A 27080-nucleotide genomic window follows, 5' to 3' on the forward strand; every position below is an offset into this window, starting at 1 on the left:
GCGAGACCTCGGAGGGTTATGGGAAATGGAGTTTACGAGCTCCAACCGGAAAACAAACACGCGTTGACGTTTTTAATTGTGATGCAGCATTGGCGTTTAAATTGCAATGATTTCTTTACATTGTGCAGTATAGGAATACCACATCAAGTGTAGCTACTGATAAATGAGTAACTATATTCCCCGTATGATATAAATTAGCACGTCTGTAAATCACATTACATAAAATATATTGTGAGTTGCATAAGCAGTACATAGGATTATGCAACAAAGGCAATTTGCACTTGACAATAAACCTATTCACACAAACTGTAGTGAGATTAAATTATTCTTAATGATGAGTGATGCAACAAAAGAAAGCAAATATGACCATTTATGCGGGGAACACAACACTTTGACTCGCAGTATTGTCATCCGAGTGTCGTTTTGAAGGCCCTTCCAGCAATATGACCCATAAAACAACATGAACTGGGATGTACATTTTCTTAATACTTTGAGCAGTTCAAAATTCAAACAACATGACACGTTAAAAACACAATGCTGTTGTCTTCAAGAATCCCACTTGAGAAGTATTCTGAACTCTGAGAGGAAATATTTAAATGATCATTTTTACTGGAGCAACTCTTTATGTAATGCCAGACAGGAGCATGCAAAAACCTCATTATGTTGTGATGGACAAATGCATACAGTACACTCCCTGTCAACTGTGTTTACTCATTATCTTTGTTTGTGAAATTTCATCCCAATTAGAGTGGATTGCATTTCAAACAGATAAGTATAATTGTCCATGCAATTACAGAGGTGGACTCGTGTGGGAACATGGTAATTTGTGAGAAATGGGGTGAGATAAGTTATCCACTTTGTCAGGATGTTAGAACACTTTATCTTATTTGAACAGCAGAAAGTGATTAGCTTCCGACAAGGCGAAAGGGACCAATTCAATGTTCAATTATTAACTAAAAATTTATTATATCAAACACATCCCCCTTCCCAAAAAATGTACCCGTACATATTTTTACCTGCCCAATTTAGATTCAAAAAACGTTATTTATCTCTCACGGCCGATTCTGAAAATATAGAGGAAATGTTACTGTATTTACACAAGTTAGCAACATAAAATAAGTAAGGGCATGAATAAATACAAAGGGTGTGGGAGGAACAATCTACACAAGATCATACCTGTCATGTACTTTTAGATGTATTGAGAATACTGTATATACATTATTTGTATTGTTGGATACCCATTATGTATTTATATGATCTCATGTCCTTGTTTGTCATGATGTCATGTCCTCATTTAAATGTCCTTCCATACCTATTTGTTATGTCCTTGTTTACGATGATACTAATGCAGCGTGTTATACCGGAGACAAATTCCTTGTGCGTTCTACATACTTGGCCAATAAAGATGATTCTGATTCTGATTCATTGATAGCATGTTTTTGATCGTAAGTTCTTTGTTGTATGCTTTATCTGTCCACATACATACAACCTGACCTAACATAAAAATACTCTATACAGTGTACCCTATTTTCCGCACTAAAAGGCACACCAAAAAGCCTTCAATTTTTTTAAAAGTTCACAGTGTGCCTTAAAATCTGATGCGCCTTGTGTATGGTCACTACGGTAATATTTCGACCCCAAAACGGCTCCTTGCTCGAGACATGCTGACAACGCAGAGTTCAAACTTAAGGCGTTCGGTTACGCAGTTGAACATGGAAATAGAGCAGCGGCAAGAGAGTTCAATGTTAACGAGTCAATGTTATAACTTGCTGTTGGTTAAGTCAACTGTGTCGCTGCTTTATTAAATACGTTTTACTGACATCTGATCGTTTAGTTGGCTTTTCCTTGAACGTAGCTCTATCTAGTGGATGCATTGTAGATTGTGTCTTATAATGTGGTGCGCCCAATGTATGAAGAAAATTACAAAATAGGCCATTCATTGAAAGTGCGCCTCCTAATCCAGTGCGCCTCCTAATCCAGTGTGGAAAATACGTTAATTTATTTTTCTCCATATAGGATATTCCGTGTTTTAAATTGAAAGTGATACTAGAAAATATAATTGCGAATTCAATTAATATGGTCGACAACTTTGAGGTTGTTTGATTTGTCTGTGTATTTTGCACCACAACAAAACCGGTTTTAGGAAAAATATATAATCGCGCTGAACAGAGGTCCACAGCAGCCGTTACGACACAATCCGCCTTATTCCTGAGGGCTCTCATGGGAGAAAGGATTATGTGCGCGACTTCCTGTACGACACTGGAAGTAGTACAAGAGCCATTTGTTACAGCAGCTTTCATTTCATAGAGCGGTTTATTTGATTATTATTTCTTGATCTTTTTTAACGATCACAAGCCACTGTAGCATTTTAAAATGACTTGCATAGTTTGCCAACTTGTTGCACTGTTGGCGGTTGTACTAGCAAGCAAAAGAAGTTGAATCTGTGAGCAAAATACTGGGGCAATATTTGCAACGGTTGAAATTGACATAGGTAGAGATAGATGTTCACATAAATTCTGGTGAAAAGTGATGGCAGTTTTGTAACATCAACTAACATGAAGCTTTTTGACATGGAGTGTTAGACTGTCCCGGTCATGTGGTTGCCATTCAGTGGGAAGTAGTTTGTTTGGCTGGCTCCTACGTCTGCTTTAAGATCAATAAGACTGCGTCCAACCTCTGAACAAAACACAAGCAACTTTATTACTGTGGACATACTGCTACGTCTCTGAGCTTTTGAGATTCCTCATTGCCTCGCCGTCTGAAGCTAAATAGTTCAGAATTAATAAACATGCGAGTGTTCGTTGCTGCTAGGCACTGGTTTTATGCCATCCTCTTACCCTGCTACATTAGCAGAAAGCTGTTTTGAAATGTTTTCTCTTTAAAAATGCAACAACAACAACACTAAGGAAGGCAGTGGTTTCCTTATTAAAAGCTGTTTTGTCTTTTATCTAATTTATTTTTCTGTTTCCTTCATGTTTGGGTCCGTTATGGCTGTTGCTCATCATGGCATGTGTGTGCATGAAGATGCTCAAGTGTTTGCGTCCACGTGTGGTCACGGGTCGATCGCGATAGGTTGGCAGCTTGAAAGATAGACCTGCGGTCAAAAAAGGTTGATCACCCCTGATGTAAACCAATCTCCAGTTCTGGTTCCTACTGGAAGTCACACACATTTTTCAGGCAAAGGCTCATGGGACATAGGAATAAGGGGGCTACATACCTGGGTTTGTACTAATATATTAAATTACCCTATATATATATATATATATATCTATCTCTCTCTCTCTATATATATATATATATATATATATTTATTCGTCTACGTGTTCTTCAGTAGGCTATAAAATTATAATCATGTTATGAACACAATCTCATTAGCTATCTGCCACTTTTCATGTGTTTTGTAAACGTCTGTTGATACAATAAAGTTCAGGAGTAAAAAAAACGTTAAACGGCTGCCGTAAAGCAGTGAAAGTATTATTTTGCGACAGTATGGAATTGTCGCAACTCATTGGATATCGTCACTTGAACCGAAAGTAGTCTCCTACCTGTATCCCACGCATCTATGCTAAAATCGAGGTTTAAGGCTGACGAGGGTCACGTTTCGTCTTACTGATAAGGGTTGGCTTTCATTTTGAAGGTGGACTAGAGTGTTTTCGTAATTCCGGTACGTTTTACTCTTCGTTAGTGTAGCCTGCTTTCGATTTTGTTGATGGAAACCACTCTAAACTTAATGTGTCGCAACATCAGTCTACGGGAGCGTCAACAGCGCCAGGTGAAAAGGGGAACGGGCTTGGTGAAAGTTCCTACATTCTATTGGCAATGGGATAATATTGTTTCATAAAGACACTTAAAATGTTACATGTTACAACCGGAATGGTGCAATACGTTGTAATGGTTGATACTGACACGTCGTGCGTATTGCACGACACCTCTCTGGTTTTATTTTGAAATCCATAAGCGGAAATCGTGCTTGGTTCACCTGTAATTGACGCTGTCAGGAAGTGGGATGTGGCCAAATTGTATTTATGCTGCTGATCAAGATATGAAAATCATAGAATCAGCGCGCTTCGGGAGCTCTGCTTCAACGTCGGTAACAGCGTGGATAACAGTTTTGTCCTACGTCCCTGAAGTTGCTGCCGGGAATCGAAAGCAGCGAACGGAGCCGCTGTGTCTTTGCTTTCGTCTGGATTGGGCCACTTCCCTTAAGACTTCACAACCTCACGCCCCAACACTTTATTGCAACTGCATCTAGGGCGCTGGTCACGTCATAAGTATGTGAATCCATACAGTAACTTTTTTAAAAATATATATGTATTTTGCTTGAGAACGAAGATTGCTGGGCCCCGTCGTTTATTACAAATGTCAGCAAGTCACCATCATCAAGTAATGATGGAGTCATCTTTAGCGCTTGGTAGACTGGACCTGACTTCCGCTGTCGGGGTCAACATGACCCCGTGCATCTCCCCGGCTGCTTCCACCAAAGAGATGAGCGGTCACCGGCCAATTGGAACACAAGGACCGGCTCATCTGAATGGCTGCGTGCCGCTGTCACATCAGGTTGCCGGTCACAAGTATGGCGTGGATAAAGTGGGTAAGTATAGCTCCACCCCGACATTACTTTCATCCACGTGTGTTGGTGTGTCTGTAAAATTTCAAAGGATCAGTTGATTTACCGGCACATGAGCATCATCAGTTATGACTCATTAAAACTGGTATAAATGCACCAATTTATGGCCAAGGTCTTCTGATAATTTAGAAACTACATCGGTCCAAAAATGTCTCTGTAAGTCAACTAATTTATTGCATATTTGGTAGGAGCAGAAAACAAATATATATATACTACATAGAAACATTTGGATTTGAAAAATGGCCTTACCTAGGTTTTTGACAGGAGTTCATCAACTACGAATTTGTAAAAACTTACATGAGGTGTAGCAACTGGATCTTTGCAGAAATCGCCAAGTTGTGCTAGTTGTGTATGCTGGTCAGATGAAAAACCCGAACGCAGTGAACGCCACTCCAAATGCGCACTCATGAGTGTGGCTTATTGATCGACATTTTTTTTTTGAACTAATCCTACAGTGTATACACACATAAAAGTACGGTAGCTAAATATGGTCTTCAGCGTTAGCCCAACACATTGACGTTACTGGAATGTGGTTACAGAAGAAATGACTTTAATTCACCGAGCACCCTTCTGTCAAAGCCAAATTCGTTTTCTATTCAACGATTCAACTAAATTTGTATTGCAGAAAATCTGAAGGGGCACATTTAATAGAAAGCAGTCTTCCATTTTGAAGAAATGCCAATCACAGCACAACTATTACTCATGTCGTCGCACTGTTGACCATAATGTCACTATGAGATCGGAATAGACGCACCTTTGTTTTGAGAGAGGCGTGTAGTGCACAGTCGCTGGCAGAAAGTGATCTTGAATTCTAGGAAATTGCAGACCTGAAAATAACAATACAGCAACGTTGTATGAAATATGAATTCTCAAACTATTTCTGCATTTATGGGTTGGATGTGGGGCATTAATATCAAGGAAACCTTTTTGGAAAAATTTTTTTTGGGGGGGGGGGGTTCACATAAATAAATTGAAGTTTATTTAATCCTTTCATTCACCAATAATCATAACCTTTACCCTGATAACATAACCTGCCCGCTGTAGTAACTGCTGTTCCTGAAAGGGTTAAAATATATATTGGTGTGTAAATGAGCATTATTATAAGGCGCTGCCGAGCAGAGTACTGAACTGAAAATGTGCACAGTTAGTAGTTTAAGTGTCATTCGGTCAAAAATTTGTTTCGGGAGGCAGCCATCTTGTACTAAAATACAACTGTCTCTCTGGAGCTTTTTGTGAGTCCTCAATGTAGTGCATGAGGGGGAAAATTTTTACACAGTTCACATCCAGACAGAAAGCTGAAAGTGTTCCTCTGCCTAACCAAATTATTCAATGCTTTTTTTGGGCTGGGGGGGGGGATACCGCCTTAAAATTAGGGCGATTTAATTGGGCAATATTAGTTATTGTGAAATGGGTGGATTTTTGTGGATTGTTTTGTTTTTATTTGATTGACACATTACAATATAAGACAAAGATAATGACATTCAAACACCCCCCACAACAACAACAAAACACCCTGCAAATGTTTGCAGATTTTTCTCAATTGTAAAGATGAACAAATATTGAAGGAAAAATTATGATAAAACAGTCAAATGTTCTACCTGTAATTCATATCTTTATTGTTGGAAGAGTTAAGAGAGCCACAAAAAAATATTCTATTAATTTTTTTCACCGCCATAAATAATATGATGATTCGGTTATCGGAATATTCTTCTGCTGAATGTCAGGAATCGGCATCGGCCTTGAAAAAAAAATCCATATTGGTCAGCCCCTAAATTCCCAGAGGTTTTTATCCACCAAATTTGATTTCTGATTTTAATTTAATTTATTTGCCACTTCAATTGGGGGGGGGGGGGAGCAAAAGACAATCACAATGAAAACTTGAAGATTTTATTTTTTGGGGTGGTGGTGGAGTAGGAGGCTATTCATTTATTAAGTCGATTAACTCATTCACTCCCAAAGACATTTTTAAATGTATTTTCAGACTTGGTCCAGAATTGGCTGGTACTGAATGAGTTAATTGCCCAGTCCCACCTTTTAGCGGCTATCTCATGTTCTTTGTAATGCTTCATGTTAGGACATGGCAGTCAGTATTGAGTCATAGTTTGGATTTAGTCACTTTGGCCAAGTATGGTTCGATAGGTCATCACGTCAAGGAAAATGTTCCACCTAATCTAAACGTGATCGCTGCATGTGAAAAGCATTTTGCTCGGGGACTCGCTTCTGTTAGCAACTTAGTGTCTGGGTGACTGCTACTAAGGTTACTTCAATGATGAATGAATGAAGTACTTTTTTTTTTTTTTTGCTCATATTTCATATTGCTCACAAACAGTGTGGAACAATGATTAAATCAGTCTCAAACTAAATCTGTTTTTCTTTGAGAGGGATACCTGCCTGTCTCTCCTTTCTATCTGTCGAAAACAAAGCAGCATTGAGTTCAGCAGCCCAATGTTTTCTTGCTTTATCCCTGGGCTTGGTCTTGAATAATCATTAACACATCGGTCGCATACAAGGAAGTCATAGACTCCGCAGGCAATGTTACACCTTGCTATGTTGACCAAATAGTGGAATCCCGCTCATCCTGTATTGGTGCTGACTGAACACGAGAGCGCTCCTCCCATTGCCTGTTTGCCCAGGCCGACACTTGCGTCGCCCTCCGTAGGTATTGTTGAAAAATGGGCCTTTGAAAGGTTTCTTGAAGCAGTATCATACAAAGATGTATTTTGCTTGGCCTATGTGATGGTTTTCATAAACATTTAGGATTAAAATGTACACTAAATCTGCGATTACCGTATTTTCTGGATTATAGATCACTGTTTTATTTTATTTTTTTCATAATTTGGGTGGGGGTGCGATTTATGTGTGAAATTATAAACACATTATTACTACTTCGTGGATTGTCATCTATCGCGGGTGTTCCCGGTCCCCATTAACCGCGATAAGCGAGGGATCACTGTATGTGCTTTATGCTGTACTTCTCTGAATAACTCTTAATATGTTACGTGAACTCCCCTCCGTGAGTCGTCACCTTACCATGGTGGAGGGGTTTGTGTGTCCCAATGATCCTAGGAGCTAAGTTGTCTGGGGCTTTATGCCCCTGGCAGGGTCACCCATGGCAAACAGGTTCTAGATGAGGGGCCAGACAAAGCACGGCTCAAAGACCCCTTATGATGACAAAATATATGGACCAAGTTTCCCTTGCCCGGACGTGGGTCACCGGGGCCCCCCTCTGGAGCCAGGCCTGGAGGTGGGGCTCGTTGGCAAGCGCCTGGTGGCCGGGCCTACACCCATGGGGCCTGGCTGGGCACAGCCCGAAGAGGCAATGTGGGTCCCCCTTCCCATGGGCTCACCACCCATGAGAGGGGCCAAAGGGGTCGGGTGCAATGTGAGCTGGGCGGCAGCCAAAGGCGGGGACCCTGGCGGTCCGATCCTCGGCTGCAGAAGCTAGCTCTTGGGACATGGAATGTCACCTCTCTGGCAGGGAAGGAGCCCGAGCTGGTGTGTCCACACACAGCCTGGGTTCTGGTACCAGTTCTCTCGAGAGGGGTTGGACTCTCTTCCACTCTGGAGTTGCTCAAGGTGAGAGGCGCAGAGCAGGTGTGGGCATGCTCATTGCCCCCCCGGCTCAGTGCCTGTACATTGGGGTTCACACCGGTAGACGAGAGGGTTGCCTCCCTCCGCCTTCGGGTGGGTGGACGGGTCCTGACTGTTGTTTGTACATATGCACCAAACAGCAGCTCAGCATACCCACCCTTTTTGGAGTCCTTGGAGGGTGTGCTGGAGAGTACTCCTGCTGGGGACTCCCTTGTTCTGCTGGGGGACTTCAATGCTCACGTGGGCAGTGAGACCTGGAGGGGCATGATTGGGAGGAACGGCCCCCCCGATCAGAACTCGAGTGGTGTTTTGTTATTGGACTTCTGTGCTCGCCACGGATTGTCCATAACGAACACCTTGTTCAAACATAAAGGTGTCCATATGTGCACTTGGCAACAGGACACCCTAGGCCGCAGTTCGATGATCGACTTTGTGGTTGTATCATCGGATTTGCGGCCGCCTGTTTTGGACACTCGAGTGAAGAGAGGGGCGGAGCTGTCCACTGATCACCACCTGGTGGTGAGTAGGCTCCGATGGTGGGGGAAGATGCCGGTCCGTCCTGGCAGACCCAAAGGTATTTTAAGGTTTATTTGGGAGCGTCCGAATGGACCATGTTCCGTGCCTCTATTGTTTAGGTGGCCAATCTGAGTTGTGGCCGTAAGGTGGTTGGTGCCTGTCGGGGCGGCAATCCCCGTACTTGCTGGTGGATACCAGCAGTAAGGGATGCCGTCAAGCTGAAGAAGGAGTCCTATCGGGCCTTTATGGCCTGTGGGACCCCAGAGGCAGCTGACGGGCATCGACTGGCCAAGCGGAATGCAGCTTCGGTGGTCGCCGAGGCAAAAACTCAGGCGTGGGAAGAGTTCGGTGAGGCCATGGAAGCCGACTTCCGGACGGCTTCGAGGAAATTCTGGTCCACCATCCGACGTCTCAGGAGGGGGAAACAGTGCACCACTAACACTGTGTACAGTGGGGATGGGGCACTGCTGACTTCGACTCGGGACGTTGTGAACCGGTGGGCAGAGTACTTCGAAGACCTCCTCAACTCCACCAACACGCCTTCCTTGGAGGAAGCAGAGTCTGAGGACCCTGAGGTGGGCTCTCCTATCTCTGTGGTTGAAGTCACCGATGTGGTTAAAAAGCTCCTCGGTGGCAAGGCCCCAGGGGTGGATGAGATCCGCCCGGAGTTCCTCAAGGCTCTGGATGTTGCGGGGCTGTCCTGGTTGACACGCCTCTGCAACATCGCGTGGTCAACGGGGAGAGTGCCTCTGGATTGGCAGACCGAGGTGGTAGTCCCTCTTTTTAAAAAGGGGGACCGGAGGGTGTGTTCCAACTTCAGAGGGATCACACTCCTCAGCCTACCTGGTAAGGTCTATTCAGGGGTGCTGGAGAGGAGGGTCCGTCAGAAAGTCGAGCCTCAGATTGAGGAGGAGCAGTGTGGTTTCGTCCCGGCCGTAGAACAGTGGAAAATTCACCCAACCAGTCTACATGTGTTTTGTGGACTTGGAGAAGGCGTTTGACCATGTCCCTTGGGGAATTTAGTGGGGGGTGCTTCGTGGGTATGGGTCCGAGTCTTCAAGAAAAAAAAATATTGACATTGATCAAATAATCATACGCTGCAGCTCTTTGCGAGAGAAGAGCAAGAGAAAGAAATGAATCAAGTCAGAGTTTGGTTTGCATTGCCGGCAGTAAGTCGGAATCGTTTCCAGTGAGGGTAGGACTCCGCCAAGTCGCCGATTCTGTTCATAACCTTTATGGACAGAATTTCTAGGCGCAGCCGAAGCGTTGAGGGGGTCAGTTTTGGTGGCCTCAGTATTGCATCTCTGCTTTTTGCAGATGATGTGGTACTGTTGGCTCCTTCAAGCAGGGCTCTCCAACTCTCACTGGAGCGTTTCGCAGCCGAGTGTGAAGCGGAAAGGATGAAAATCAGCACCTCCCAATCTGAAACAATGGAAAAGGGTGGAGTGCCCCCTGCGGGTCGGGGAGGAGATCTTGCCCCAAGTGGAGGAGTTTAAGTATCTTGGGGTATTGTTCACGAGTGAGGGCAGAAGGGAGCGAGAGATCGACAGGCGGATTGGTGCAGCGTCTGCTGTGATGCGGACTTTGTGTCGGTCTGTCGTGGTAAAGAAGGAGCTGAGCCAAAGGGCTCAGCTCTCAATTTATCGGTCGATCTACGTTCCAACCCTCATCTATGGTCACGAGCTATGGGTCGTGACCGAAAGAACGAGATCCTGGATACAAGCGGCCGAAATGAGCTTTCTCCGCAGGGTGTCCGGGCTCTCCCTTAGAGATAAGGTGAGAAGCTCGGTCATCCGGAAGGGGCTCAGAGTCGAGCCGCTTCTCCTCCACATCGAGAGGAGCCAGATGAGGTGGCTTGGGCATCTGATTCGGATGCCTCCTGAACGCCTCCCTGGTGAGGTGTTCCGGGCATGTCCCACCGGGAGGAGACCCCGAGGACGACCCAGAACACGCTGGAGAGACTATGTCACCCAGCTGGCCTGGGAACGCTTCGGGTTACCGGGAAGAGCTAGAAGAAGTGCCTAGGGAGAGGGAAGTCTGGGCTTCCCTACTAAAGCTGCTGCCTCCGCGACCTGACCTCGGATAAGCGGTAACTCCTCCACAACGAAACCTACATGGGCGAAAATACCCCCTAGTGTCAAAAAGATTTCATGCTTGAAAGCCATTCCCACTTTTCTGCTCCCCCTACGACGAAAAGTCCCCCTGTTCCATTGTACGAAATATTTTTCTTTGCTCTTGCCTCGCAACGAGATTCACTCCAACGAAAACAATCCTTCCGCAAAAGTCTAATCCAACCTGAGCATGCCACAGCGACCTCTGCTGCTTCGTTCGGAAATGGCAACAGCAACCACCACACTGGTTTACACATGCGCAGTAGTCCAGGGAGTATTTGTTATTTTTTGTTTCAGACGCAGCACGGACGGTACATTGCTAAAATGGCTAATTGGGCAATATTAGTTATTGTGAAATGGGTGGATTTTTGTGGATTGTTTTGTTTTTATTTGATTGACACATTACAATATAAGACAAAGATAATGACATTCAAACACCCCCCACAACAACAACAAAACACCCTGCAAATGTTTGCAGATTTTTCTCAATTGTAAAGATGAACAAATATTGAAGGAAAAATTATGATAAAACAGTCAAATGTTCTACCTGTAATTCATATCTTTATTGTTGGAAGAGTTAAGAGAGCCACAAAAAAATATTCTATTAATTTTTTTCACCGCCATAAATAATATGATGATTCGGTTATCGGAATATTCTTCTGCTGAATGTCAGGAATCGGCATCGGCCTTGAAAAAAAAATCCATATTGGTCAGCCCCTAAATTCCCAGAGGTTTTTATCCACCAAATTTGATTTCTGATTTTAATTTAATTTATTTGCCACTTCAATTGGGGGGGGGGGGGGAGCAAAAGACAATCACAATGAAAACTTGAAGATTTTATTTTTTGGGGTGGTGGTGGAGTAGGAGGCTATTCATTTATTAAGTCGATTAACTCATTCACTCCCAAAGACATTTTTAAATGTATTTTCAGACTTGGTCCAGAATTGGCTGGTACTGAATGAGTTAATTGCCCAGTCCCACCTTTTAGCGGCTATCTCATGTTCTTTGTAATGCTTCATGTTAGGACATGGCAGTCAGTATTGAGTCATAGTTTGGATTTAGTCACTTTGGCCAAGTATGGTTCGATAGGTCATCACGTCAAGGAAAATGTTCCACCTAATCTAAACGTGATCGCTGCATGTGAAAAGCATTTTGCTCGGGGACTCGCTTCTGTTAGCAACTTAGTGTCTGGGTGACTGCTACTAAGGTTACTTCAATGATGAATGAATGAAGTACTTTTTTTTTTTTTTTTGCTCATATTTCATATTGCTCACAAACAGCGTGGAACAATGATTAAATCAGTCTCAAACTAAATCTGTTTTTCTTTGAGAGGGATACCTGCCTGTCTCTCCTTTCTATCTGTCGAAAACAAAGCAGCATTGAGTTCAGCAGCCCAATGTTTTCTTGCTTTATCCCTGGGCTTGGTCTTGAATAATCATTAACACATCGGTCGCATACAAGGAAGTCATAGACTCCGCAGGCAATGTTACACCTTGCTATGTTGACCAAATAGTGGAATCCCGCTCATCCTGTATTGGTGCTGACTGAACACGAGAGCGCTCCTCCCATTGCCTGTTTGCCCAGGCCGACACTTGCGTCGCCCTCCGTAGGTATTGTTGAAAAATGGGCCTTTGAAAGGTTTCTTGAAGCGGTATCATACAAAGATGTATTTTGCTTGGCCTATGTGATGGTTTTCATAAACATTTAGGATTAAAATGTACACTAAATCTGCGATTACCGTATTTTCTGGATTATAGATCACTGTTTTATTTTATTTTTTTCATAATTTGGGTGGGGGTGCGATTTATGTGTGAAATTATAAACACATTATTACTACTTCGTGGATTGTCATCTATCGCGGGTGTTCCCGGTCCCCATTAACCGCGATAAGCGAGGGATCACTGTATGTGCTTTATGCTGTACTTCTCTGAATAACTCTTAATATGTTACGTGAACTCCCCTCCGTGAGTCGTCACCTTACCATGGTGGAGGGGTTTGTGTGTCCCAATGATCCTAGGAGCTAAGTTGTCTGGGGCTTTATGCCCCTGGCAGGGTCACCCATGGCAAACAGGTTCTAGATGAGGGGCCAGACAAAGCACGGCTCAAAGACCCCTTATGATGACAAAATATATGGACCAAGTTTCCCTTGCCCGGACGTGGGTCACCGGGGCCCCCCTCTGGAGCCAGGCCTGGAGGTGGGGCTCGTTGGCAAGCGCCTGGTGGCCGGGCCTACACCCATGGGGCCTGGCTGGGCACAGCCCGAAGAGGCAATGTGGGTCCCCCTTCCCATGGGCTCACCACCCATGAGAGGGGCCAAAGGGGTCGGGTGCAATGTGAGCTGGGCGGCAGCCAAAGGCGGGGACCCTGGCGGTCCGATCCTCGGCTGCAGAAGCTAGCTCTTGGGACATGGAATGTCACCTCTCTGGCAGGGAAGGAGCCCGAGCTGGTGTGTCCACACACAGCCTGGGTTCTGGTACCAGTTCTCTCGAGAGGGGTTGGACTCTCTTCCACTCTGGAGTTGCTCAAGGTGAGAGGCGCAGAGCAGGTGTGGGCATGCTCATTGCCCCCCCGGCTCAGTGCCTGTACATTGGGGTTCACACCGGTAGACGAGAGGGTTGCCTCCCTCCGCCTTCGGGTGGGTGGACGGGTCCTGACTGTTGTTTGTACATATGCACCAAACAGCAGCTCAGCATACCCACCCTTTTTGGAGTCCTTGGAGGGTGTGCTGGAGAGTACTCCTGCTGGGGACTCCCTTGTTCTGCTGGGGGACTTCAATGCTCACGTGGGCAGTGAGACCTGGAGGGGCATGATTGGGAGGAACGGCCCCCCCGATCAGAACTCGAGTGGTGTTTTGTTATTGGACTTCTGTGCTCGCCACGGATTGTCCATAACGAACACCTTGTTCAAACATAAGGGTGTCCATATGTGCACTTGGCACCAGGACACCCTAGGCCGCGGTTCGATGATCGACTTTGTAGTTGTATCATCGGATTTGCGGCCGCATGTTCTGGACACGGGGCAGCCCGGTAGTCCAGTGGTTAGCACGTCGGCTTCACAGTGCAGAGGTACCGGGTTCGATTCCAGCTCCGGCCTCCCTGTGTGGAGTTTGCATGTTCTCCCCGGGCCTGCGTGGGTTTTCTCCGGGTACTCCGGTTTCCTCCCACATTCCAAAAAAACATGCATGGCAGGCTGATTGGACGCTCTAAATTGTCCCTAGGTGTGAGTGTGGGCGTGGATGGTTGTTCGTCTCTGTGTGCCCTGCGATTGGCTGGCAACTGATTCAGGGTGTCCCCCGCCTACTGCCCGAAGACGGCTGGGATAGGCTCCAGCACACCCCGCGACCCTAGTGAGGATCAAGCGGTTCGGAAAATGGATGGATGTTCTGGACACTCGGGTGAAGAGAGGGGCGGAGCTGTCAACTGATCACCACCTGGTGGTGAGTAGGCTCCGATGGTGGGGGAAGATGCCGGTCCGTCCTGGCAGACCCAAACGTATTGTGAGGGTTTGTTGGGAGCGTCTGGCGGAATCCCCTGTCAGAAGGAGTTTCAACTCCCACCTCCGACAGAGCTTTTCCCATGTTCCGGGGGAGCCGGGGGACATTGAGCCCGAGTGGACCATGTTCCGTGCCTCTATTGTTGAGGCGGCCAATCTGAGTTGTGGCCGTAAGGTGGTTGGTGCCTGTCGTGGCGGCAACCCCCGTACTCGATGGTGGACACCAGCAGTAAGGGATGCCGTCAAGCTGAAGAAGGAGTCCTATCGGGCCTTTATGGCCTGTGGGACCCCAGAGGCAGCTGACGGGTATCGACTGGCCAAGCGGAACGCAGCTTCGGTGGTCGCCGAGGCAAAAACCCGAGCGTGGGAAGAGTTCGGTGAGGCCATGGAAGCCGACTTCCGGACGGCTTTGAGGAGATTCTGGTCCACCATCCGACGTCTCAGGAGGGGGAAGCAGTGCACCACTAACACTGTGTACAGTGGGGATGGGGCGCTGCTGACTTCGACTCGGGACGTTGTGAACCGGTGGGCAGAGTACTTCGAAGACCTCCTCAACTCCACCAACACGCCTTCCTTGGAGGAAGCAGAGCCTGGGGACTCTGAGGTGGGCTCTCCTATCTCTGTGGTTGAAGTCACCGATGTGGTTAAAAAGCTCCTCGGTGGCAAGGCCCCAGGGGTGGATGAGATCCGCCCGGAGTTCCTCAAGGCTCTGGATGTTGTGGGGCTGTTCTGGTTGACACGCCTCTGCAACATCGCGTGGTCAACAGGGAGAGTGCCTCTGGATTGGCAGACTGGGGTGGTAGTCCCTCTTTTTAAAAAGGGGGACCGGAGGGTGTGTTCCAACTACAGAGGGATCACACTCCTCAGCCTCCCTGGTAAGGTCTATTCAGGGGTGCTGGAGAGGAGGGTCCGTCAGGAAGTCGAGCCTCAGATTGAGGAGGAGCAGTGTGGTTTTCGTCCCGGCCGTGGAACAGTGGACCAGCTCTACACCCATGGCGGGGTCCTCGAGGGTATGTGGGAATTCGCCCAACCAGTCTACATGTGTTTTGTGGACTTGGAGAAGGCGTTTGACCGTGTCCCTCGGGGAGTTCTGTGGGGGGTGCTTCGTGGGTATGGGGTACCGAACCCCCTGATACGGGCTGTTCGGTCACTATACCACCGATGTCAGAGTTTGGTTCGCATTGCCGGCAGTAAGTCGGAATCGTTTCCAGTGGGGGTAGGACTCCGCCAAGGCTGCCCTTTGTCGCCGATTCTGTTCATAACCTTTATGGACAGAATTTCTAGGCGCAGCCGAAGCGTTGAGGGGGTCCGTTTTGGGGGCCTCAGTATTGCATCCCTGCTTTTTGCAGATGATGTGGTGCTGTTGGCTCCTTCAAACAGGGCTCTCCAACTCTCACTGGAGCGTTTCGCAGCAGAGTGTGAAGCGGCTAGGATGAAGATCAGCACCTCCAAATCTGAAACCATGTTCCTCAGTCGGAAAAGGGTGGAGTGTCCCCTCCGGGTCGGGGAGGAGATCTTGCCCCAAGTGGAGGAGTTCAAGTATCTTGGGGTCTTGTTCACGAGTGGGGGCAGGAGGGAGCGGGAGATCGACAGGCGGATCGGTGCAGCGTCTGCTGTGATGCGGACGTTGTATCGGTCTGTCGTGGTGAAGAAGGAGCTGAGCCAAAGGGCGAAGCTCTCAATTTACCGGTCAATCTACGTTCCAACCCTCATCTATGGTCACGAGCTATGGGTCGTGACCGAAAGAACGAGATCCCGGTTACAAGCGGCCGAAATGAGTTTTCTCCGCAGGGTGTCCGGGCTCTCCCTTAGAGATAAGGTGAGAAGCTCGGTCATCCGGGAGGGGCTCAGAGTCGAGCCGCTTCTCCTCCACATCGAGAGGAGCCAGATGAGGTGGCTTGGGCATCTGATTCGGATGCCTCCTGAACGCCTCCCTGGTGAGGTGTTCCGGGCATGTCCCACCGGGAGGAGACCCCGAGGAAGACCCAGGACACGCTGGAGAGACTATGTCACCCAGCTGGCCTGGGAACGTCTCGGGATCCCCCGGGGAGAGCTGGAAGAAGTAGCTAGGGAGAGGGAAGTCTGGGCTTCCCTGCTAAAGTTGTTGCCCCCGCGACCCATCCATAAGCGGTAGATGATGGATGGATGTTACGTGAACATACAAGGCACGTTCTCAGTTCGTTGTTTGCGCGTCATGTCACGTTAGCATGTCATACACATACTCAGTCTTGTTCTCTATTTTGTTTTTATTTTAAATTGCCTTTCAAGATAACATGTCTGTTCTTGGTGTTGAATTTGATCAAATAATATTCCCCCCAAAATGTGACTCATACTCCAGTGCAACTTAGATATGTTTTTTTTTCTTTATTATGCATTTTATGTCTGGTGCGACCTATACTCCGGAGCAATTTACAATCCGGAAAATACAGTACTGCTTTTGTATGCAAAGCAGCGATGTGATTTAAGATTACGTACATCTTTGCCATGTTCTACATTCATGAATTCCTGCCGTGTTAGACGGAAGCCCCAGTTGATGTCGTTCATTTCTTTGGTCCAGACTACCTTCTTATAGCGGTCATAGTGGGATAAATTTGCACTGGCGAGCCACTTAAATTACTTTTTTTAGGCTGTAATCATAAATACGGTATTGGCCCGAATATAAGACGGTGTTTTTTGCATTGAAATAAGACTGAAAAAATGGGGGTCGTTTTATATTCGGGTCTAGACATTATACCCATTCACGACGCTAGACGGCGCCAGATATCATTGAAGCGAATGATGAACTTGACTCCCCAGGCCAAATGAACCCCTGTCACGAAGAATAAAAATAAAAATAGCAGTAGCACAAAGCAGAAAAATAAAAAATAGCGGTAAGAAAGAAAAGAGAAGAAAATCATAGAGATAACAGAAAATGGAGAAACGTAGCGACAATCTGGAGAAAAGTGGGTTTTAGATCGGCCAGGTTAACCGGCAGCTGAGGAGAAGTTATGTCATTTACATTTCAAAAACCAGAACCCATTAATTTAAGAATGTGATTGCACATTACATATTTAAATGTTCAGATATTAAGATTTGAATGAGGCAAAATAACATGCTTTTTCTCTCAAATATATTGTTATAATCATTTTTTTCAGATGTACTGTAATTATTTTCTGTATAAAAATCAATTTGGTGTTCAAAAAGTCTTTTTTTCAAACGAGTCTTGGAAAAAGAGGGGGTCATTTTATAATCGGGGCCGTCTTATATTCGGGCCAATACGGTAGATATGAAATATTATATGACCATGTGATGGTCATATCATGTGACATATGTGCAGGTATACAGTAAATGGGCACTTTTTTGTTCCACAATTTGTTCCACCCTCGACTGATGTGTAAGTCTGTTGAAAAACACCTTCACTTGTCAAATTTGATTCATTTCTTTTTATCATGTCTGGGTGGTAATGATTGTCCTTTTCTTTGAATTCTAAACTTCCAGGGCCTAATAATTGTGAAGAGGGTGGCCAGGAGCAACAAGATGATTGCCCTTGGCCCTTTTGGACCAGATATCTCAAGTATTATAATACCTGCATTTTTAACACGGTATTTGCTTTATACCACCTGAACGTTTACAACGGTGGTTTAAAAGCATCAGGCAAAGCCCTGAAGCCTTACCTTTGGACTGCTTCAGTAAGAACCCTTTTTTTCAAAGATGAAAGAAAATACTTAAAATTTAAAAAAAAATTTTATTAAACTTTTTTTTTTTTTTTTTTGAAAAGATGTGCTTTTCAGGATAGGTGTGTACTCTATATGATTGGAATTAAAACCTTAATTTTTTTTCTTCTTCACCGAGTGTAAATCATTGATAGGCAGGTCAACAGTTGTCTGTAACAATTTCCAAGTTATGCATTTTTATTTGTGTAAAATGTAACAAATCACCCCCCCCCTCCAAAAAAAGGTGGAAAGGGATTCTTTGACATTGCAGTGGAATATACAAAATAAACAGTATACCAGTCAGCCTGCGACAAGATTCCTTTGCTAACAGAACCGTAACAAACATCCACTTCTCCTTTGTGCAAAATAAACCCCGTGCCAGTTTATCTCCGTAAATCTTTTTCTTAGCCATAAAAAAACCATTCCTGATAATAAATCATGGCCTGACAACACTTTCAGCGTTTCCTATGTAAATGTAATCGGCAACATATCCAGAATACATAAGAATCTGCATTTGTCTTCCCACACAGACTCCAGCATGACTGCTGAAATGAAAATGCGGTTATAATCGTAGGAGTAATCAGAACACATTTTTTCACCCCCCCCCCCCCCACCTCCAAGAGTAACAAGAGGTTGCCTGTTGTACCTGCTTTGCATTACTCATCGATAGCCTGTTAACAATAATATCGTGTGAAGATTTCCATGCACATCATTCTACATCAATAGGAGAAAAATGCTGCTTTGTCAAAAATGATGAAACACAAACATCAAACTGCGGTGTGGCTGAGGCACCATCCCCATCAGTACAGAAGAGCGCACACATTCCCACGATGGCTTCTTCCTCTTGTCCTTTCAACTTGATATATTGTCCTATTTGAGAAAGACCCAACCAAAGCAAACCATTTGGTACTGTGTCGATTTAAAAAAAGGAACTGATAGATTTGGCTTTGCTTCCGCAAAATCTGCAACAGCCGCAGAATTGAAAGATGACATACTGTATGAATGCGTTTTACTTATGTCATGGGCTCACGTCTTATGTCAGCAGTATTTCATCTGGTCAGATGACCCGTGAGTAAATCTAAATTTTAGAGGCCACGTCCGGATTTAGCTGACTTACTGGAAGGGGGCGTAGCTGACCGCAGATGTGTTTGGAAATCATTTGGACTCATATGAATGCAATCCAATAATTAAAATTGAAGTTAATTCTGTATGTATGTGTGTGTGTGTGTGTGTGTGTGTGTGTGTGTGTGTGTGTGTGTGTGATATATATATGTATTTTTCCCGGATGGAAGTGAATGACGACATTTCCATATTTCTCTACTGCTTAGATCATTTGTGACTTGGAAAGTCTTTTTTTCCACCTCGGTTCCATTTTTTTTCCATGAGAAAGTTTCCAGATTGATGCCGAAATGTGACAATTTGTACGCCTCATCCTTCCACATTTTCCACTGATTCAAACCGTTCCAACTGTACAAAGGTTATTCAGGACATTTTGGAAAGCATTTTTTGACATGACTAAAATCAAATAGATATTCTAATCTTTTCACATTTCTCGACTGATCTAAACGATTCAAGCTTAAAAACGGAAATATGTGGAACAGTTTTTATATTACCCCAATTCCCGTTTTTTTTTTCAGTGTTCCACATTTTCCAATACAAAATTCCCAAACGAATGCAACAAAAATGGTAAGATTACCCAATTCGTCCATGTTTATCACCTGATTCAAGCCATTCAACTTTAAAATGTTGATCTCAGTGGAGACACCTTGAGAACAATTTTTCAGAATTCCACATTTTACGCAAAAATTTAAATAATAATAATAAGAAGAAATACCTTCCATAGTTCCTCCTCCTTTCCAGATTTCGCAACTACTTTAAGCCATTCCAACCGTGCCGATGATTCGGAACATTTGTTCTTCATTTTCATGTTACTATGCTAATACAGTAAACAATACGTTGACGTATGTTAGCATGCCTACAGCTGGCAATTAGCATTTTCCGCAATTCACATCAGAAAATGTTTGGAAAATACGGGAGTCGATATCAAATCTTCATCGATTGCACTGATTTTAGCTGTACAGTACTCAATTTACATTTCCCATATTTTACTTTACCTACGACATTTCAGTTGCCAGCCCGCCCTTTCGAATTCACACACAGATTTGATAAGAATTGTATTCTCAAGCTACTGTAAAATAATTGTCACTTCCATCCAAATAGATTTCCACTTCTTTGATTGACCGTTGATTCTGTGTTCCTCTGTGTTTACAAATTATGTATTTCAATACACTTATTGCTTCACTAACAATACTGAGTCAAATGGCTTGACTGTGTTATGAGATCCATACACTTGATTTGTTTGTTTCTTTGAAGGGATTCTGCAACATCCAGATGGAACAGTCCTGAAGCAACTGCAACCACCACCAAGAGGACCAAGGGAGATGCAGTTTTACAGCATGGTAATATAGTACTCGTCCGCATGCACGCACATACAGTGTATGCAAAAAAAAAAAACCCAAACAACCCCCCGCCCCCCACAACTGAGTCCCGCATTTTCCGCCACCAAGACATAGGAACACATTATATCAGTACTGTACACACATTGTTTTACAACAACACCTAACCATAGTTGTAATTTCATATGGATCTATTAATATAGCTACCTATTTTCCACAGTATAAGGCACTTTGGAGTATGAGGCACACCTTCAGTGACATGCCTATTTTAAAACTTTTCATATAGATTAGATTAGATTAGATTAGAAATGGAGAAATATAGGGCGCACCGCATTATAAGGCGCATAGAATAAAAGCTATAATAGTGGCTGCGGTTGCGTTATGCATCCACTAGATGGAGCTACCCTAAGGGAATACAGCTTTATTGATATAGAACTTTCACAACCGCTGCAGCTGAAACAAAGCGCTTCACAGAACCTACTAAATCCAAGAAATCAGAATATTGATCCATATAAAAGGCACATCGGATTCTAAAGTGCACCGTCAGCTTTTGAGAAAATGGAATGCTTTTAGGTGCGCCTTATAGCGCGGAAAATACGGTAATACATGTGGCCGTATTCGTTTTCTAGGTATATGCAGACGATTGCCATGACCCGTGTCTTCTGGAGCTCCAGACACATCTCCCAAAATATTACGGCACTTTGTCCTCTCCTGATGCACCAAATGGTATGGAACTATGTTTGCAAATCTGCTTATACAGTACGTATCGGCGACAATATACAAAACATGATGAAGGTGATAACTTTCATCATAATTTTAGTGTTTATCCGTTCAAGCAATTTCTTGAGTTTGGCGTCATGGACAGCCTTGCCCGCTTTGCCACATAGACCACATCATCTCTCTGTCTGTCACTATCTCAGAGCTGTACATGAAGCTGGAGGACGTGACTCGACGCTTCGTCAAGCCGTGCATCATGGATGTGAAGCTGGGCCAGAGAAGTTACGATCCATTTGCCTCGCAGGAGAAAAGGGAGCAACAGATCAGAAAATACCCACTGATGGAAGAGATGGGCTTCCTGGTCCTTGGCATGAGGGTGAGTATGATTTATAAGGTCACTTTTGAAAAATGTAAATATAGGAATATACGGTGTGTCATTTCATAATTCCTCATTCTACCCTTGAGGAAAGCATGATTGTACCTCATCCTGCTCATGAAAACCCTGGAAGATTGTGCGAACAACCTTTAATAGGTTATCTGACATATCTGTATATCATTAATATACAGATATCTGTATACTGTTATTGTATACGACATGGTCCATATCTGATACATATCTGAAATATCTGACATTTTTGTCAGATAAATGAACGAGAGCCACTACGCTTTGTACAATATGGATATGTGTGATCATTTACAGAGAATTTGCATTCTCGCTGGTCCAGTATTTGACCTCTGCTACTTTTGATACTTATTACAGCATTAAAAAAAACAATACACTGATCTGTAATAATCCGCTTAGACCCCCAAATTCTGTTAAAATCATAAATGGTCCGCCCCCACCAAATGCAAGTTCTCGTGGTGCGTAACCGATTACTCGCAGAAAACACGCGCAGCTGATCAGCAAGTGAAAACTTTAACACACACCGTTTATATGAATCGGATTACTTGGTCCACAGGGGTGGGAGAATACAGGAAAGACTGATAGTCCATCTTATCTTTTCGAAAGGAAGCAAGTAAAATATTTAAAACTTTGTTTCCATTTCCCTTCCGTTGTTTGTATCTTGATCGTTTCCTGCTTGCTTTCAGATATCCTCAGTATACAAACACAACAAATCTTGTAGCAGTTGCAGTTGTCTCAGTATAAGGTTACAAGGTTTGGGCCAAGTCTTAACGGTAAATTTTTGGGATATTCAGAAAATATGTCCGCACTTGGTTGGTTTGACATCTTGTTTCACTCCAAAAAAACTAAGAGGCTTTTCAATGGCACATTAACAGTCTTTGAACATCAGCTCTGGATGTTTCTAACATTTAATGTGTGCTTGCAGTTTTCATCCAGAGCGTTGTACAATTAGCAAGACACGGCAAATGCTTCTTATGTAAAAAGACTACTGCCCTGAACTCTAAATCTTCAGCCTTCGAGTTATTGTATGAAAAGCCTGACCAGAAATATGTTGTCGCTACAATGAAATAATGAAGGCATGCAGTTAAAACTACTTCATACTTTTAGCAATCTAAAAACCTGTCATATACAGTAACATTAACTGAACTCCTTGAAATTGAACTAGAAGCATTTTACTGTAGCCAACCCATAAAAATACAGTATATCCAGTGCTGTGCACACAGTGTGTTTTACAACAGCACCTAACCATAGTTATAATTTTAAATGGACCTATTTAATAGAGATACCGTATTAATGTTCCTGAAATTCCAGATGGCCACATTGCCCCTAAGCAGAGCATATCCAAATTGCGGCAGGGGAGATTGAGCAAACCCAAGACCAATGTTGCCTCAAAGCTGCGCGCATGAGCAATTGCGCACTTCTTTCACCCGCTCAGCATACACGGTGACAGCTGGCGCGCACCACACACTACATTTCTCCAATCGTTCCTTCTCCTGTGTGGAGTTTGCATGTTCTCCCCGGGCCTGCGTGGGTTTTCTCCAGGTATTCCGGTTTCCTCCCACATTCTAAAAACATACATGGCAGGCTGAATGAACACTCTAAATTGTCCCTAGGTGTGAGTGTGAGAGCGAGAGCGGATGGTCGTTTGTCTCTGTGTGCCCTGCCATTGGCTGGCAACCGGTTCAGGGTGTCCCTGAACCATTGTTTTCCATTGTTTATGAGCGGACAATGTGTGACCATCGTTATACAGACTGACTTAATGAAGCTTAAAATGACCTGTGTGCTCAAATAAAAGTAACAAACTTGGGCCAATTTTATTCATGTCATGAATCACCATTCGATTATGTTTTCTATTTTGATAGAAGGTAATTTGAATGTTTTCATATCATACTATATCACGTACCTTCTTATGACCACAGGTTTTGGACAGGTATCACACCTGTCCAAAAAAAAAACCTAGTTTGGACACCTTGGGCATGTCTGACGTTGCTCACCATGGTCCAATGAATGCTCAGGGAGTTTTTTTGAATGATCAGACGGATGGAAAAGTTGAAGGAACATTGCCTAAGACGAAATGCGATGGCTGGTTTCACGTCTTTAATTAGCGCAGGTGCAAGATTATTCTTACTATTATTTTTAGATTGTCTCGTTCATTTGCCTCTGGCTCCAACGCTTGGAACCGACCTGAGTAAATTATGCTTCCAGGATATATTTTTCTCGTCTCATAGTTTTCCACTTCACCCCACCGTGATTCTCCCTTTTGTATCAATATTACGGAAAGGCACAAACATCTCAGGGAAAATCCTTTACACATGCCCAGAGTTAATACTTTGTTGTCATGTGAGATATACTGTCCTTTCCTGTGAGACTTTCCACCATAGCGGTTCAAACTCTGCAACCTGAGAGGAAACTTTCTCAAAAGAATGCCGGTCAGACCGTTCGATGACTTCAGGTGCATTGAACGTTGATTTATAAAGGGCTTGTGTGTGAGTATTTATCAAAGCCATAATGCTGACGTCAGTTGAATAACGCAAGTTCATTTGATTTTTATTTTTTATTTTTGGGGTCGTTTTTAGACGTGTGCACGTAGTTACAGTATGAAACCGTTAGGTGGCACTAACACCACAGTTCATTGTATCCCTCCAGACGTGAAGAAAGTTAGTGGATAACATTTGAAACGTTTTTTATTGCCCTTTGTAGGAATCGTATAAAATATTTTGTACAGTATACATTAAATATATCGATATATTGTTTTTTTTCTTCCAGGTTTACAAGCTTTGCAGTGACACTGTTGACATGTTTGACCAGCACTATGGCAGGGGACTGTTGAAGGAGACTATTAAAGATGGTACGTTTGTCTTTCATGAGTAATTTGTTTTGTTTTGCTCAAATCAACCCCCCCCCCACCCCCACCACACACATTTTACCAATACTTCCTAACTCTCAATCTTACACCTCTTGAGTTGCAGTTTGCATATTATGCAATTTCACCATTGAAAACCAAAGAACCATGAAATGTTCTCATCCGTGCAAATTTGAGAGCATTCGTCACTTGCAACTCACACCACCGGTTCAGCCGAAGTGGATGTGCCTGCAGTCTGAACGAGTCCTTTTCCGTTTTCTCTTCTTCAGGCTTGGCTAAATTCTTTCACAACGGTGTTTGTCTGAGGAAGGATGCGGTGGTCGCCAGCATTCGCAGAGTGCAGAATATCCTCCGCTGGTTTGAGTCGCAGCGTCAGCTGGTCTTCTACGCCAGCTCTCTTCTCTTTGTCTATGAGGGCCTGCCCTCCTCGAGCAGCTTCCCTCTCATCGGCACCCCCACGAACAGCCCGGCCGCCGTCGGCAGGAGTCGGGACGGCAAGGACGAAAGGAGCCAGGAGGTAGGTGCAAAAAACGAAAAGATGGCAGAGTACAACAACAACAACAACATTCAAGCGGCGGCGCCCTACGATTGCGCCCGAGACCCCATTTGCAGCAATCACAGGAAAGCTGGCCTCCATCTGTGCGCTAAGGCTCATCATCAAGGCATCAGCGGAGACGATGGCACTTTAGGAATGACGACGCGCCAGCCGGGTTCTGTCGAGAAATTGCCGCCGCAAGACAACTCGACCTGGTTGTCCCGGCAACCCCCAAACGGAAATGGGAACAAATTCCAACTTGAAAGGAAGGGCGAGTACGACGAGAGAGCGAAGGGCGGCGGGAGGGAAGAGGACCTCGTGCAAGGCGGAGGCGAGGTGACCGGGTTGAGCGAAGGCAACGCGCAGGTGGAGGTCAAGATGATCGACTTTGCCCACGTTTTCCCCAGCAAGAGCCTCGATCGCGGCTACATTTATGGCCTCAAGCACCTGCTGACCGTATTGAACCAGATCCTCTCGGACGAGGCTTAGGCTCGCCCGCGCTTCACCTTCCGACTTGCTCCAAGTGAACCACTGTCCCCGCCTACCTGTCCACTCTCCTTCCGGAAATCTTGGAACCGCCATCATCATCTCACATAATTGCGATGTGTGCGTGTGCGGGAGTTGAATATTTTTTTTTTTTCCAAGTGGAAGTCAGAAGTAGAGAAGGCTGACCATTACATGCACTAAGCGATCCCTCGAAGGCATTAGGACCCTCTGCCTCAGCCATTGACTGACTCACATTACACAAGCTCTAAAATGTGACCCCCGTTTTACTGAAATGCACTGGATTTGACAAGTCTATTTTTATATTGAGGTCACGGGGGGGGGGGGGGGGGGTGAAAAAATGGTTAGGTTTGTTTTGAAAAACAGAACATCTCAAATCCTGAGTGAGCCAGAGATATTTCTGTCTTGTTTTTAACCATCGTAACTATTTGATACTATTTATAGAAGTTTTAGGTTTTAGATTTTGGGGTTCTTTGGGTGGGATGCTGAGAGACAAGCTTTCACTGCCATAAAGTATCGGAATATATATATATTTTTTTTATTTTTTTCATTCTGCTTTTTGAACCTTCTTAACCGTGCCACTAACTTTCTGCTTGGTGAGCTGTTAATTTCACATGACCCTAAAAACGATTGCTTCCAAAGCTTTTTTTTCTTTTTTTGGACAAAGGCCAAATTAAAAACGGAAAATGCTCAACTGACACATGCCGACATTGTTTAAAAAAAAAAAAAAAGTAACGCAAACATTACAGGGGTTTTTTTGTTTGTTTTTAATATGCCAGTTTTTGTTTACATCCCAGCTAGCCTGCTACATTTTCTCCTTACGTTCCATTTGACCATACGATCGAGCATCTCTCAGCAGTCACCTTGAGTTTTTGAGGAAATTGCTGTTTTGTAGGCAGCGATTGAAATGATTATAAAGAGAAGTCTCTTCCGAAGATTCAATTTCTGCATAATTGACTGTCGTTTTATGGCATATGAAGATAATACCCGCCTTTGTATAGTGATCCATAATTTCCACTGATCCCGTTATTTCCATCCGCTAACATTGGATAAGTTAGCGTAGCAATACTTGACTTGGCGTTTGCGTGTTCCATTTTGAAAATGAGTTTTTGAGTGAATCCCAAGAAAGCAATTTCATTCACACGACAGCCCCGAATAACACAACTACGCAATTTAATTTTTTTTAAACTGTTGTTAAATGCGTGTCAAAGCAACTCTTCTACTTAGCAAACCACCAACTGGAACTTGAGTTGCTTGAATCTCATCGTTCATTTGAAAATGCAACTACAACCTTTTTCAAGCTTAAACTGGCACACTTTTTACTGCCATGCAATTTCTTGCTATTCTAAAATAGGCTGCCATTTTTTTTTTCCTTTCCTGTATCCCATTTCAACAGGGATGTATCTCAGGTAATGAACACCCACGAATACATTCGGTAGTTACCACGTCGCCATTTTCCTCTCTGCTTGATCCTTGCGCTGTCTCCACACGGCCGCTGAAGGTTGTCAGCGTCGGAAGACGTGATCCGTTTTTGACCTTTCACCCTCTTTAGGATCATTTAAACGTGGCTGAC

At 44.4% G+C, this 27080-nt stretch overlaps 1 protein-coding gene across 3 annotated transcripts; it reads left to right on the forward strand.

Moving 5' to 3' along the window:
* The first annotated feature begins 3515 nt into the window (after nt 1–3515).
* On the forward strand, nt 3516–25834 carry ipmkb (inositol polyphosphate multikinase b). 3 transcript variants are annotated; one of them, XM_086138434.1, is made up of 7 exons: nt 3516–4271; nt 4406–4591; nt 20403–20488; nt 21115–21211; nt 21406–21578; nt 24372–24453; nt 24738–25834. In XM_086138434.1, exons 2-7 carry the CDS (start codon nt 4447–4449, stop codon nt 25490–25492), a joined length of 1338 nt encoding a protein of 445 aa, XP_085994560.1. In that variant the 5' UTR covers nt 3516–4271; nt 4406–4446; the 3' UTR covers nt 25493–25834. The 3 variants fall into 3 exon arrangements, with proteins under 3 accessions (XP_085994560.1, XP_085994559.1, XP_085994558.1); XM_086138433.1 differs by having other exon boundaries at nt 3516–3772; nt 4131–4591; XM_086138432.1 differs by having other exon boundaries at nt 3516–4591.
* The last annotated feature ends 1246 nt before the right edge of the window (nt 25835–27080 follow it).

This window comes from Hippocampus guttulatus, chromosome 19 (assembly GCF_054856545.1).
Source record: "Hippocampus guttulatus isolate MCC_2025c chromosome 19, RoL_Hgut_1.0, whole genome shotgun sequence".
Taxonomy (NCBI): domain Eukaryota; kingdom Metazoa; phylum Chordata; class Actinopteri; order Syngnathiformes; family Syngnathidae; genus Hippocampus; species Hippocampus guttulatus.